The 12,084-nt window shown below is 47.0% G+C and overlaps 1 protein-coding gene across 6 annotated transcripts in view; it reads left to right on the top strand.

Moving 5' to 3' along the window:
• Window positions 1–12,084, top strand: part of LOC119268040 (piezo-type mechanosensitive ion channel homolog) — a 48,418-nt gene that overhangs the window by 27,830 nt on the left and 8,504 nt on the right. For 5 of the 6 annotated variants that reach the window (XM_037549531.1, XM_037549533.1, XM_037549534.1 and 2 more), the window contains 5 exons: window positions 2,886–3,122; window positions 3,562–5,106; window positions 5,212–7,739; window positions 7,841–8,236; window positions 8,979–9,137. In XM_037549531.1, coding sequence (XP_037405428.1) covers window positions 2,886–3,122; window positions 3,562–5,106; window positions 5,212–7,739; window positions 7,841–8,236; window positions 8,979–9,137 — 4,865 coding nt within the window. The remainder of the gene's footprint in view (window positions 1–2,885; window positions 3,123–3,561; window positions 5,107–5,211; window positions 7,740–7,840; window positions 8,237–8,978; window positions 9,138–12,084) is intronic. The other variant, XM_037549532.1, reaches the window with a different exon arrangement.

Below are 12,084 nucleotides of genomic sequence, written 5' to 3' on the forward strand. Positions count from 1 at the left end.
GGGCGTCCTCGGTGAAGTCGACCGTCTCCAAGTAGAAGAGGCGCGGCAGACATGGCTCGGCGTATAGGGCTCATCACAGTTAAAGCAGAGGCCCTGGCGCCGTCGCTCCATCTACTCCGCCGGAGAGAGACGACGGAAAGGTCGCGTCATGGCCGGGGTAGTAGTCGCCGGTGCGGCCGGAGGTGGCCGGCACGGCGCAGGTAACGGTCGGGCGGCCTGCCGGCCTCCTCGGGCCAGGGTGGCCGGCTGCATGGCCTGGGCGCGAGCCTCCAAGGCGCGGGCGTAGTACATGGCCGTCTGGAGATCTTGAGGGCCGCGAAGCTCCACGTCCACGCGAATGTGATCCGGAAGGCCACTGACAAAGAGGTCGGCTCGCTGCTGCGCCGTCACGCTTGACGCATGCATGCCAGGGCCTGGAAGCGGTCGGCGAAGTCCTGCACCGTAGAGGTGAAGGGCAGGCGGCCGAGCTCCGCCAGGCGGCTCCCCTGAACCGGAGGCCCAAAGCGAAGGAGGCAGAGCTCGCGGAAGCGCTCCCAAGGGGGCATGGCACCCTCATCCTACTCGAGAGCGTAATACCACGTTTGTGCCGCGCCGCGGAGGTGGTAAGAGGCAAGCCAGGTACGCTCCGATGCGAGGGTGCGCTGCCCGCGAAAGAACTGGTCGCACTGGTTGAGCCAGTTGAGGGGGTCCTCGTGCCGTCATATGTGGCGAAGTCGATCTTGGCGAACCGTGGCGGTGCCTGGGTCGGAACGCCGTGTCGAGCTGGCTCGGAGGTGCGGAGCAGCGAGGCGGGTGGCGCCTGGTCGGAGTACTCCGGGTAGGGCCCCGCGGAGCCGGACGGCCCGCCGAACTGCAGAGACGGGGTCGGCTGCTCCGGAGCCGTAGTGGCGACGGGGAGGGCGGGAACCGGACCTGATGGATCAGGAGGCCGGTCGGCGAGGGTGCCCCTGAGCTGGGCAGGGGCGGCGCCGGTGGTGGCAGCGGCAGCGGCGGGGGCTGGACCGGGGCGGTGGGTGCCGGGGTCGGCAGCTGCTGTAGGTGCCAGAGGGGCGCCGTCGATGGTGGCGGCGGCAGGTGCCACAGGCCCGCTGGAGGTCCTTGCCTGGAACGGCAACATCGGGGGGCCGCCGCCTGCGGGTGCGCCCGGGAACGGCCACGGCGCTGGGTGGCCGTAGGCGGCGATCGGCGCAGCCGCCGGGGGGCCGTACGCGCCTGCCATGTACTGATGGTGCTGGTTCATGTGGAGCCTTTGGACGGCCGTCATGAGCTGCTGCAGTGTGCTGGTCATCTGTTCCGGCGTGAAGACGGCGGCTGGTGGCGGCGCGGAGGTGACTGGGGTCGGCGGCGTGGGGAGGCCCGCGGTGGTGGCCTGGTCCGACAGCACGGGAGCCCGGCGGAGGTCATCGGGACGGGGGCCATCGGCGCGGTGGTGCCGCCGGGCAGCGTCGGCGTGGATGATGATGATGATGACACGATCGCAACTGAGTCTCTGGATACCAAATTGGTAGAACCAGGGGTCCTACCGGACCTGCTCCGGAGGTTGTAGGGGAAGGATGGAGCGGGACGGGGCGATGATTGGGCGCGCCGGCGGCTGCACGCCGTCGCGTTGGAGGGAGATGGCGGCGGCGGCTAGGGTTCCGGCTCCTCTGGGAGCCGGGCAATAGGGATAATAATATTCTTATTGCTTAATCTGAAAAAGAGTCTTACAACATATATTTATAACCTAAATAACTTGCACGCGAATTAACCTAAGATAACTTGTGGGCTAAGATTGCCCGGTGAGCCTTCTACGGCCATAAGCCAGGCTGGTCATAACACCCCCCCCCCTTCAAATGCAAAGCGTATGCCATAGCATTGCATTTGAAGAAGTGTAACACTAGGGAAAAAAAGATAATCGAAAGTCCGTGTCTTGAGAATGTCGTCCTAGCATGAGAGTCTTCAAAACCTGTCGAGTAAAGCCAAAGGATATAACGAGAAGATGACGCATCAGAGGAACGTCGCATCAGTAGAAGATACAAGAGAAGATGGATTGTCAAAAGAAGATGGCACATCGAGAGAATGAAGCATTGCACACAAAATCATAGCGCGAGAAAACTCGCAGCAAAAGAAGCTTGGTGACAAGATAATGGGTGTAGATTAACAATGCAAAAAGAGGCCACGAAAATCCTATAGAAAGGACAAGGACCAGAAAAAGGCTGACGGATAAAGGTATGGTGACTCGCATGACATGAGAAAAAGAGAAACGGACTTGGTGGACGCAGCGGAAATAGAGCTAGAATCTAGGAAGTATACACGAACGGAGATGCAAGAGCCTTCGTGCATACAGAAAAGCCTGTGGCCTGTGGAAAAAGTCGTGCATGTGAGATGCCGACGAGAAGCAGCGGAAAAGAGCAACTAGCAGACGAGCACCAAACACAATAGACGGTGCATGTACGAGACGGGAGAGCCTGGCGGGATGGTGACTTGGGTGGCCTGCTGCTCGGGCGAGGGGGTCGGGGGGTTGCGATGCGATTTGGGAGGGTAGCCCGATTCCAGTGGGGAGGCAACAAATGCTTGGTCGATCCAATCGGGGAAGGGGTCGGGCCATCAGATATGAGAATGGAGAGGAAGCACACGGAGATCAATCACGGTGCACGAGTTGCGTGTGCACGGAGAGGGAAAAAACCATAGGCTCTAATACCATGTTAGGGAAATAGCAACTTGTATTCCTATGAGGCCGCAGGCCAGTATATATCCACATGCAAAATACTCTTAACAATTTTAACGAGTTTTGAACAGTGGATGCACAGATTGACATATCTAATAGTTCTCTTGAATTAAATTGTGAAGCACAGCATACTTTTTATACTACAGTAACAGCACTCCTTTTCTCGTATGTTTGACAGGCCTCTCAAGTAATGCTAAAACAAAAGACTTAGTGGAGATTGGCTCAATTATATGCTTCTGTGCTGTGCATAGCCATGGTTTCAAAATGCTTTTTGCTCTCTCTGCTGTTCTTCGGCATACACCGTGTCCACCTGTTGGGTTCAGTATCCTAAAGGCTGGTTTGAATAAGTCAGTACTCTTGTCAGTTTATAGCTCACAAAATTCACGAGAAGGTCAAGTTTGCCACAACTTACATGGTACGTTCTTGCATCATGGACATCTATATTAATTATTTCTTGCTTGGCACAGCCTTTACTTGTTAAATGAACTACAAGATAAATTATGTCATGCTTAACGTTACTAGGTTTTATACTTCTCAGATGCGTTCATGGTGGCAAGAGCTCTTTGTCGCTGACAAATAAGAAAAATGTTTTAAGTGCAGGGCTAATGTTTGTGCCGAAAAGAGTGCATGGGGAGAGGACCAATGCAGGATTAGTTCGCTTCCTTGATCTTTTGTAAACTGTTTCACAGTGTGCCTTTTTCGTAAAGGGATACTACAAATTTATATTTAATTGTTTAGTACAAAATTTGAAACTTGAGTACTTGGATGACTCCAGATGTCCACTCTATTGTTTGACATGAGTTATTGACTGAATATATGTTTACTATGCCAACCCTCTATTTTGTATTTTGCAGAAAAAAAGATTGCGTCATATCTCAGTAAAATCGGCCAGAAATTTCTCTCTATGTATCGCTCATACGGAACTTATGTGGCTTTCCTCACAATTCTGTTGACTCTATACTTGGTGACTCCCAATTATATATCATTTGGTTACCTTTGGTTCCTTCTACTTTGGATAATCGGAAGGCAGCTTGTCGAGAAGACGAAGAGACGACTTTGGTTTCCATTAAAAGTATATGCTGCTGTGGTGTTTATCTTCACCTATAGCCTGAGTATTTCTCCACTCTTTGCGCGCTTGGTTTCAAAGTTTGTTAAACTATATCCTGATCTTGGATTTGATCCTGAAGCCTCTTTGTTGGTAAATGTTTGGCAATCATTGTCTATTCTAGTAGTGATGCAACTTTACAGTTATGAAAGAAGGCAGAACAGTGACAAGAACTTCAGTGTTTCTGATGCTTCTGTATCTGGGCTTCTAGGGTTCCTTAGAAGGTTGCTAATTTGGCACAGTGAGAAGATACTATCAGTTAGTGTGTTCTATGCTTGCCTATCATCAATCAGTCTATCTGGCCTAGTTTATCTGTTAGGTCTCATTGTCTTTTCCACCTTACCGAAAGTTTCTCGAATTCCTTCGAAGGTCTACCTAGTCTACACTGGTTTACTTGCTGTATCTGAATACCTCTTCCAAATGATATGCAAACCTGCTCAAATGTGTCCTGGTCAGCGCTTGTATGGATTTGCTGCATTTCTTGGTTTGAAACATTACGATTCTGGGCTTTGGGGTGTTGAATATGGGCTTAGAGGAAAAGTTCTGGTGATTGTGGCTTGCACCATTCAATATAATGTGTTCCACTGGCTGGACTTAATGCCAGCATCTCTAGTACATGAGGGTAAATGGGAAGAGCCTTGTCAGCTGTTTATCTCTTCCGATCAATCTGCTAGTCTTTTGAACAACAGGGAGGAGATACATTCCTCAAATAGGTTTGCCTTGTTGTTTTCTAAAGTCCAAGGTCTTGTGGGTAGCAGCTTATCTTCATCCCTTAGTTCAGGCAACACCTATCAGACCTCAGAAGCTGTCCAGAATGTGACCAAAGGTCTGGACGAGGACAAAAGGTACTCATTTGCAAAGATGTGGGGAATGTCAAAAGAAAGCCACAAGTGGGATAAGCAAAGGATCGTCTCTCTGAAAAGAGAAAGATTTGACACCCAGAAGTCGACATTTAAGAGCTACATAATATTCTGGATGGAGAATCTTTTTAAATTGCGAGGTCTGGAAATTAACATGATTGTGTTACTATTGGCAAGCTTTACATTGTTAAATGTTGTATCGATGTTTTATATCATGTGCCTCGTGGCATGTATTCTTATGAACAGAGATCTAATCCAGAAACTGTGGCCCCTTTTCGTGTCTCTCTTTGCTACTGTCTTAGTACTCGAGTATTTTGCCCTTTGGAAAGATGGAATGCTCTGGTTACAGGGTGTCAATGATATTGAAATGCGTTGCCACGGATGCTGGAAAAATTCGCAGATTTTCTTTGATTATTGCTCGAAATGCTGGCTAGGCATGTCCTTCCTGTCATATCTTGAACTTATGCAATCCAATGTTATATTACTATTCAGCTTAAAACAGATAATTTATGAAATGTATGTACATTTATTTGATGCAGGGTTAATAGCTGATGATCCTCGAATGTTGGTTAGCTACTATGTTGTGTTCATTTTTTCGTCATTCAAGCTGCGCTCTGACCACTTCTCTGGTTTCTCGGACTCGGATACATACCGTCAGATGCGATCCCAAAGGAAAAATGCGTTTGTTTGGAGGGACCTCTCATTGGAAACAAAAAGCTTCTGGACCTTTCTTGATTATGTGCGGCTTTATGCTTACTGCCATTTATTAGATATAGTTTTGGCACTAATTGCTATTACTGGTACTCTGGAGTATGATTTTTTACACCTCGGTTATCTCGGGTTTGCTCTGGTTTTCTTCCGAATGAGACTTGAAATACTGAAGAAGAAGAATAAGATTTTCAAGTATCTACGGATGTATAATTTCGCTGTTATAGTTTTGTCACTTGCATATCAATCTCCTTATGTTGGGCAGTTTAGCTCTGGCAAGTGTGATCAAATAGATTACCTCTATGAAATTATTGGATTCTACAAGTATGATTATGGTTTTAAGATAACATCACGGTCAGCTTTTGTTGAGATAGTGATCTTCTTATTGGTGGCAGTGCAATCATACATCTTTAGTTCTGGTGAGTTTGATTATGTATCAAGATACCTTGAAGCAGAGCAAATCGGTGCAATGGTCCGTGAACAGGAGAAGAAGGCTTTAAAGAAAACCGAACAGCTGCAGCATCTTCGCAGGTCTGAGGAGCAAAAACGTCAACGCAACATGCAAGTAGAAAGGATGAAATCTGAGATGTACAATTTACAAAGTCAACTAAATACAATGAATTCCTTCACCCCAATCAATAATGCTTCCTGCAATGAAGGCTTACGGCGCAGGAGGACTACTAGGTTGTACAGTGATATTGATGCTCCATTGCTAGATAATGAGATTGGTTCACCAGCTGCAGCATCTCAGTCATTTGAATTCTCTGTAGCAGATACAAAGAGAAACATACCAGATTTATTGTTCCCAAGCTCGTCTGATGCTCCGCGGTCACCAATCAGGGGGAGGAGTGAAGAATTTATGCTGGCTGATAATGCTAAAAATTCTGTGGGCTCAACATCTGAGATTATTGAGCTTGATGAGTGTGATATCAAATTGCATCCTAACTTACTAAAAGAGGAGAAGGAAAGAAGACAACCCAAGGAAAACCCACTTAAATCTGCTGTGCAGTTAATTGGTGATGGTGTTTCCCAAGTTCAGTCATTTGGAAACCAGGCAGTTACAAACATTGTGAGCTTCTTGAACATTGATCCAGAAGAATCACTCTCCAATGAGCATCCCACAGAAGGTAGCTTTTATGATGTAGTAGAAAACCAGAGGGGAACACAAGATGGCCAGTTTCTGAGGACACATTCAGATAGCTTGGGAACTGCAGCAGAATCCTCAGCAAGTATGCCAGTTGGTGTTATCTTTCGGTATATATGGTATCAGATGCGAAGTAATTATGATTATGTTTGCTATTGCTGTTTTATCCTGGTATTTCTGTGGAATTTTAGTTTGCTCTCCATGGTCTACCTTGGAGCGCTTTTCTTATATGCTCTTTGTGTCAACTATGGGCCAAGTTACTTGTTTTGGGTCATTGTTCTGATCTACACTGAGCTCAACATTCTATCACAGTATATATATCAGATTATTATCCAACACTGTGGTTTGAATATACATTTGCCTCTTCTCCAGAGATTAGGTTTCCCTGATGATAAAATAAAAGCATCCTTTGTTGTCAGCATATTGCCTTTGTTTTTGGTATATATATCTACTCTCCTGCAGAGCTCAATCACAGCCAAAGATGGTGAATGGGTCCCTGTAACAGAATTCAGTTTCCTTAGTGCAAGAAATAACATTGAAGAGAAATTTTGTATACCATACAACTGGAAAGATAGGGTAAAAAGTTTGCACATGCCTTTAATGAATCTTATAAGGATGTTTGGGAGGGGCTTATCTAGATATTGGCTATCACTAACACAGGGTGCAGAATCTCCTCCCTTTTTTGTGCAAATTACAATGGAAGTAAAACATTGGCCAGAAGATGGAATCCAACCAGAGAGGATAGAGTCAGCAATAAATAAGGTACTTGTGACAGCCCATGAAGAAAGATGTCAATCTAATTCGCCTTCATCATGCCATTCTTCTAGTCGAGTTCGGATTCAAAGTATTGAACGGAGCAAAGAAAATCCTAGCATGGCTCTTGCTGTGCTAGAAGTTGTTTATGCTGCTCCTACAGAATGCCAGTCAGCAGGATGGTTCAAATCACTTACTCCAGCAGCTGATGTAGAAAGGGAAATTCATGACTCACAAAAGGCAGGCCTTTTTGAAGAAATAAATTTCCCCTACCCAGTTGTCTCTGTAATTGGCGGCGGTAAAAGAGAGATTGATCTTTATGCATATTATTTTGGTGCTGACATGGCAGTTTTCTTTCTTGTTCTCATGTTCTATCAATCTATCCTAAAAAACAAGAGTGAATTCTTGGAAGTTTATCAGCTGGAAGAACAATTCCCTAAAGAGTTTGTTTTCATCCTAATGGTGAGAGCTCATCTTTCGGTTTACATGGTTATTATTGCACTTGAACGCTGTTGTACTTCTCTTTGCTTAGGTTTCTAATGCATGCTATTTTAATTTTGCAGATTCTCTTTTTCTTGATTGTAGTTGACCGCATTATATACTTGTGGTCATTTGCAACCGGAAAAGTTGTTTTCTATATTTTCAATCTTGTGCTCTTCACATACTCGGTCACTGAGTATGCCTGGGGAATGGAGCTAGCCCACAGGGATGTTGGAGGATTTGTTTTACGTGCCATCTACCTTACAAAATCAATTTCCCTTGCACTGCAGGCTTTGCAGATCAGATATGGTATCCCCAACAAAAGTAACTTGTATAGACAGTTTCTGACTAGCAAAGTAACACAAGTAAACTACTTGGGTTTCCGGCTATACCGAGCTTTACCGTTCTTGTATGAGCTTCGATGTGTTCTTGATTGGTCTTGCACGACTACATCATTAACAATGTATGATTGGCTTAAGGTACATATCAGTAGATCTGTTTTTGCAAGCATGTGGGTAATTCTGCCATAAATTTATTAGCATATAGGCGCCGAAGACTGGGCACTATAGTCTATGATGATTGATACTAATTTTTGTTTTTTTGGACCACCTGATCAGTTGGTACAACAATTAGGTTAAACACCAGTATGTTTTTACTTTGGTTAACCCATATAATCCTGTATGATGATTCTACTTTTGCCGTGCTGTGACTTTAGCATTTCATTTTTAGATATTGATTTTCGAACACTGCCGAGAGTAGTTGGATATGTGTGATATTGGTGATCTGTGTTGAATGGTTTAGTCTACTTCATCACAATTGTTTCTGTTTTGGTTGTTGTAGGCTTCTGAAGTCTGAACTTGTACTTGGAACCCTGCTTGGCAATTAGTTAGCCTATTCGTAGCCTCAGAATACATAATTAGTCCAAAAGTTCCTTGCTCACCTGATTCCGCTTATTTAAGGCTTCAGTTGGAGTCGGGCTTTGTCTTACTCAAATAAATATGGATATTAGCAGTTTCTCCTACATTTGTTTTTGTTCATGCGCTGTACGATAAAGTAAAAACAGCTTTTCTAGGAATCAGTTAGGTACAACGTTTGGTCGTACTAGTTATGCAGCATAATGTACCTTTTCACCATATTTCTTGTATTTAGCTTTTACACTAATGTGTTAATTGCTGTAATAGAGCAAATTTTGGCATCTGATATTTTTGTTCCTCTGCACAGTTGGAGGACATATATGCGAGCTTGTTCCTTGTGAAATGCGACACAATTTTAAATAGGGCAAATCATCAACACGGGGAAAAGCAAACAAAAATGACAAAATTCTGTGGTGGGATATGCTTATTCTTCGTACTTATCTGTGTTATTTGGGCTCCAATGTTGGTACGTGAGTGCAATACCTTTCTAGAATAGTCACACTAATGTTATTCCAACCTCTTTGCACATGCAAAAATGCTGTGCGATTTTGGGTTTCACTCCCGCGAAAGAATTACTGCATTTTCGAATGTGGATTGCGTGCTCAGGGGTGCGCGTGCACATGCTGTTAGGTTGAGACTAACTTTCAAAATTCAAGGATATAGTGTCTGCTAGAAAATGTGAGACTGCACAATTTCATCCAAAATATCTCCATCTGTGGTTGTGCAGGAAAGAAGAGATAGTAAACACTACAAACTGCAATATTATTCATTTAGCTGTTTCTTGTGAGTACATTGTACCTAGCTTTGCTTGAAGCTTGTAAATACTTCTTTTTGAGTAAAATGCATCAAAGATCCAAAAAATATTGCTTGTGTGTCAGCTAGGTCCTATAAGTATAAAAATGCACATCTGGGTCCTAAAAGTGGATAAGTGGTTCACCGAGGTCCTATACAGCCCTGATTAGCTTTGACCTGCACGTGTGGCGGATTGACCACCACCATGTGGACAATATTTTTCACAAACCCCCCTAAAAGGTGGTGTCTTCTATTTTCGTGACCCATCTTTCTCTCTTCTAATTTTGTAGACCTGGTGCACGCGGCACGCCTTGCCTCGCTTGCCACCGTTCCTCCTGTAGGACAAAGTAGTGCTGGAACCCATCTCAAGTGTACATTAGCCCCGGTGTCTGACGAGGAGCCGTCACCCTTCATCTTGCGGATGTCAGCGAGGATGCCCACCACTGTTGGGAAGTGACCACTGCTGCCCTCCATCCTGGGAAGGGCATGATGCCGCCTCGTCGATCATGTCATCGGCGACGCGCATGCAGAACGGCATGCGCCACCGGCCACCCCACGGCCACCGCTGCACCACCATGCTTCGGCAATCCCGCCACCACACTCTGCAACCCCAGACACACATCACCTCACTTCAAAAACCCCGGATCCGTGCCATGGTCGTCGCCACGACTTCGACAGCGGAGATGAGTGGCAGAGTGGTGGCGGCGGAGAGGTGCAAAACCGCACGTGCTGGGCGGAGAGGAGATTGGCAGCTTCCCACCCATGCTGTCGCCCTCGCTCCCTGCTGCTTCATGGTGTCACTATCTCCACTAGAGCCACTACCATCGTCGAACTGTTGCCTCAGCGACGCCCTGGTCCAATTCCTTCTGGTAGGAGTAGCGCGACAACACAAGGAAGAGGATCCCTGATCAATTCTTTGTTCCGAGCTTTCCTCCGCCGAAATTTCTGCGCGTTCTACAACACCAGCCGCCTCCTTCTGTTGTTCATTGAGCAGCTGCTGGTGATCCTTCATTTCCACCACCAGATTCACCCACTCTGCCTCGTCTTCGCCTGCATGGGCCATGGTGTACCTTCCACCGCAACTGAAGCATCCCCAATTGCTTGCTTTGTTGGCAATAACTACGGTTCAAACGACGGCGGTGGTACAGCAGCACAGCGGTGATAGCGCTCGTGACTCCTTACCATCGTCGTTCGTGACCATGCCCTCCGTCAAGAGTCTCGGCCGTTAGCGAGGTTGGCGCCCTGGAGCAGGGCAACAACTTAAAACTCCGTATCCGCCAGCTGAGGTGATGACAGAATGGTGGCAGCGGTGCACCCGGTGCTTCGCTGGGTACAAATCCATGGAATCGATCGTAGCTGGGGCCGCGATGGCAGAGGATGGGCCACGAAATTAGAATAGAGAATGTCTAGAGGCTGCATCACAAAGTACGTAACATCGGTCAACACGTCACGCAGACAGGCAAGAGTTGGATAGGACCTGCGATGAATCACTTATCCACTTTTAGGATCCAGCTGACACACGCGGAATACTTTTAGGACCTCAATACATAGAAACACAAGCTTTGCGTTTTCTCGATTTGTTTTCGAGAAAACATAAAAACTTGCGTGTCGATGCATTGGTAGATAGAGAAAGAGTTCACAACAAGCCCAGATGACCAACACCCCAAGTATGACGCTATGCGAGGCAACTAGGCAGTAGTTACCCCTGGAGGATCGTGTCAAGACCCACCGCACCTTGCCCTCTCCAACGACCGAGCCTTGGACTTGATCGTGTCGAGCAGAATGTCAGTGTTGGGTTTTGTGTTGTCGAATATGGCGGCGTTTCGATGCAAAATGGAGGCAGCAAATCTGGCAATTTTCAACTCCGGGCACCATGCACATGATATCCAGGGGCAATTTGCGTCAAGCAAGATAGGAAAACAAGGTGCTTCCTCTCCATTTTTGTTCCTGCATAGTCCCTGTTTTAACAGGAACGAGAAACCACGAAGAACAGGGGCGTTGGCATCTATATTGATCAAAGGATGGAAGGTCTCAACCAAGAATTGAATTGCTCGGATCGAGCATGTACTACTCCAAGCGAAAATTGGAAGTTCCTCACCACAAAAAAGAAAGCAGGCCATGGCGGCTGTGGCTTCACTCCACTGGTTCACAGATCCACCAGGCCTTGGGCATGATCACCAAGGAGGCACCCTTGCGCTTCGCGGCCGAGGTGAACCGGGTGGTCTGCTGCCACCAATCAACAAAGTCGTAGTAGTGGATCGGACCAAGATAGAACTTCACGTCACAGGGTTCCCAAGAAAGGGCAACTGATGAGGAGGTGGCTCATGGTCTCCTCTGATTGGCAAAACAGACACCGCAGGTGGTGTTGCAGACCTCGTCTTGTGAGCGTCTTGGCAGTCTAGCAGCAGCTTTGGCAAGCAAGCAAAATGGAAAACCTGACCCTTGGGGCAGCCCAGGAGCGTCAGCTCAACCACCAAGATCTTGAGACAACAAATTTGGCGGAGTACTGGGGGTGTCCAACGCCAAACCAACACATCTGGCTCTGTCGTGAGGTGCACCCCGCGGGCCATCACCCAGAGCTGGATGTACTGCCAGAGGGCAAGTGGGCTGCCCGCCCTCCC

The sequence above is a fragment of the Triticum dicoccoides genome, chromosome 3A, assembly GCF_002162155.2.
Source record: "Triticum dicoccoides isolate Atlit2015 ecotype Zavitan chromosome 3A, WEW_v2.0, whole genome shotgun sequence".
Lineage (NCBI taxonomy): Eukaryota > Viridiplantae > Streptophyta > Magnoliopsida > Poales > Poaceae > Triticum > Triticum dicoccoides.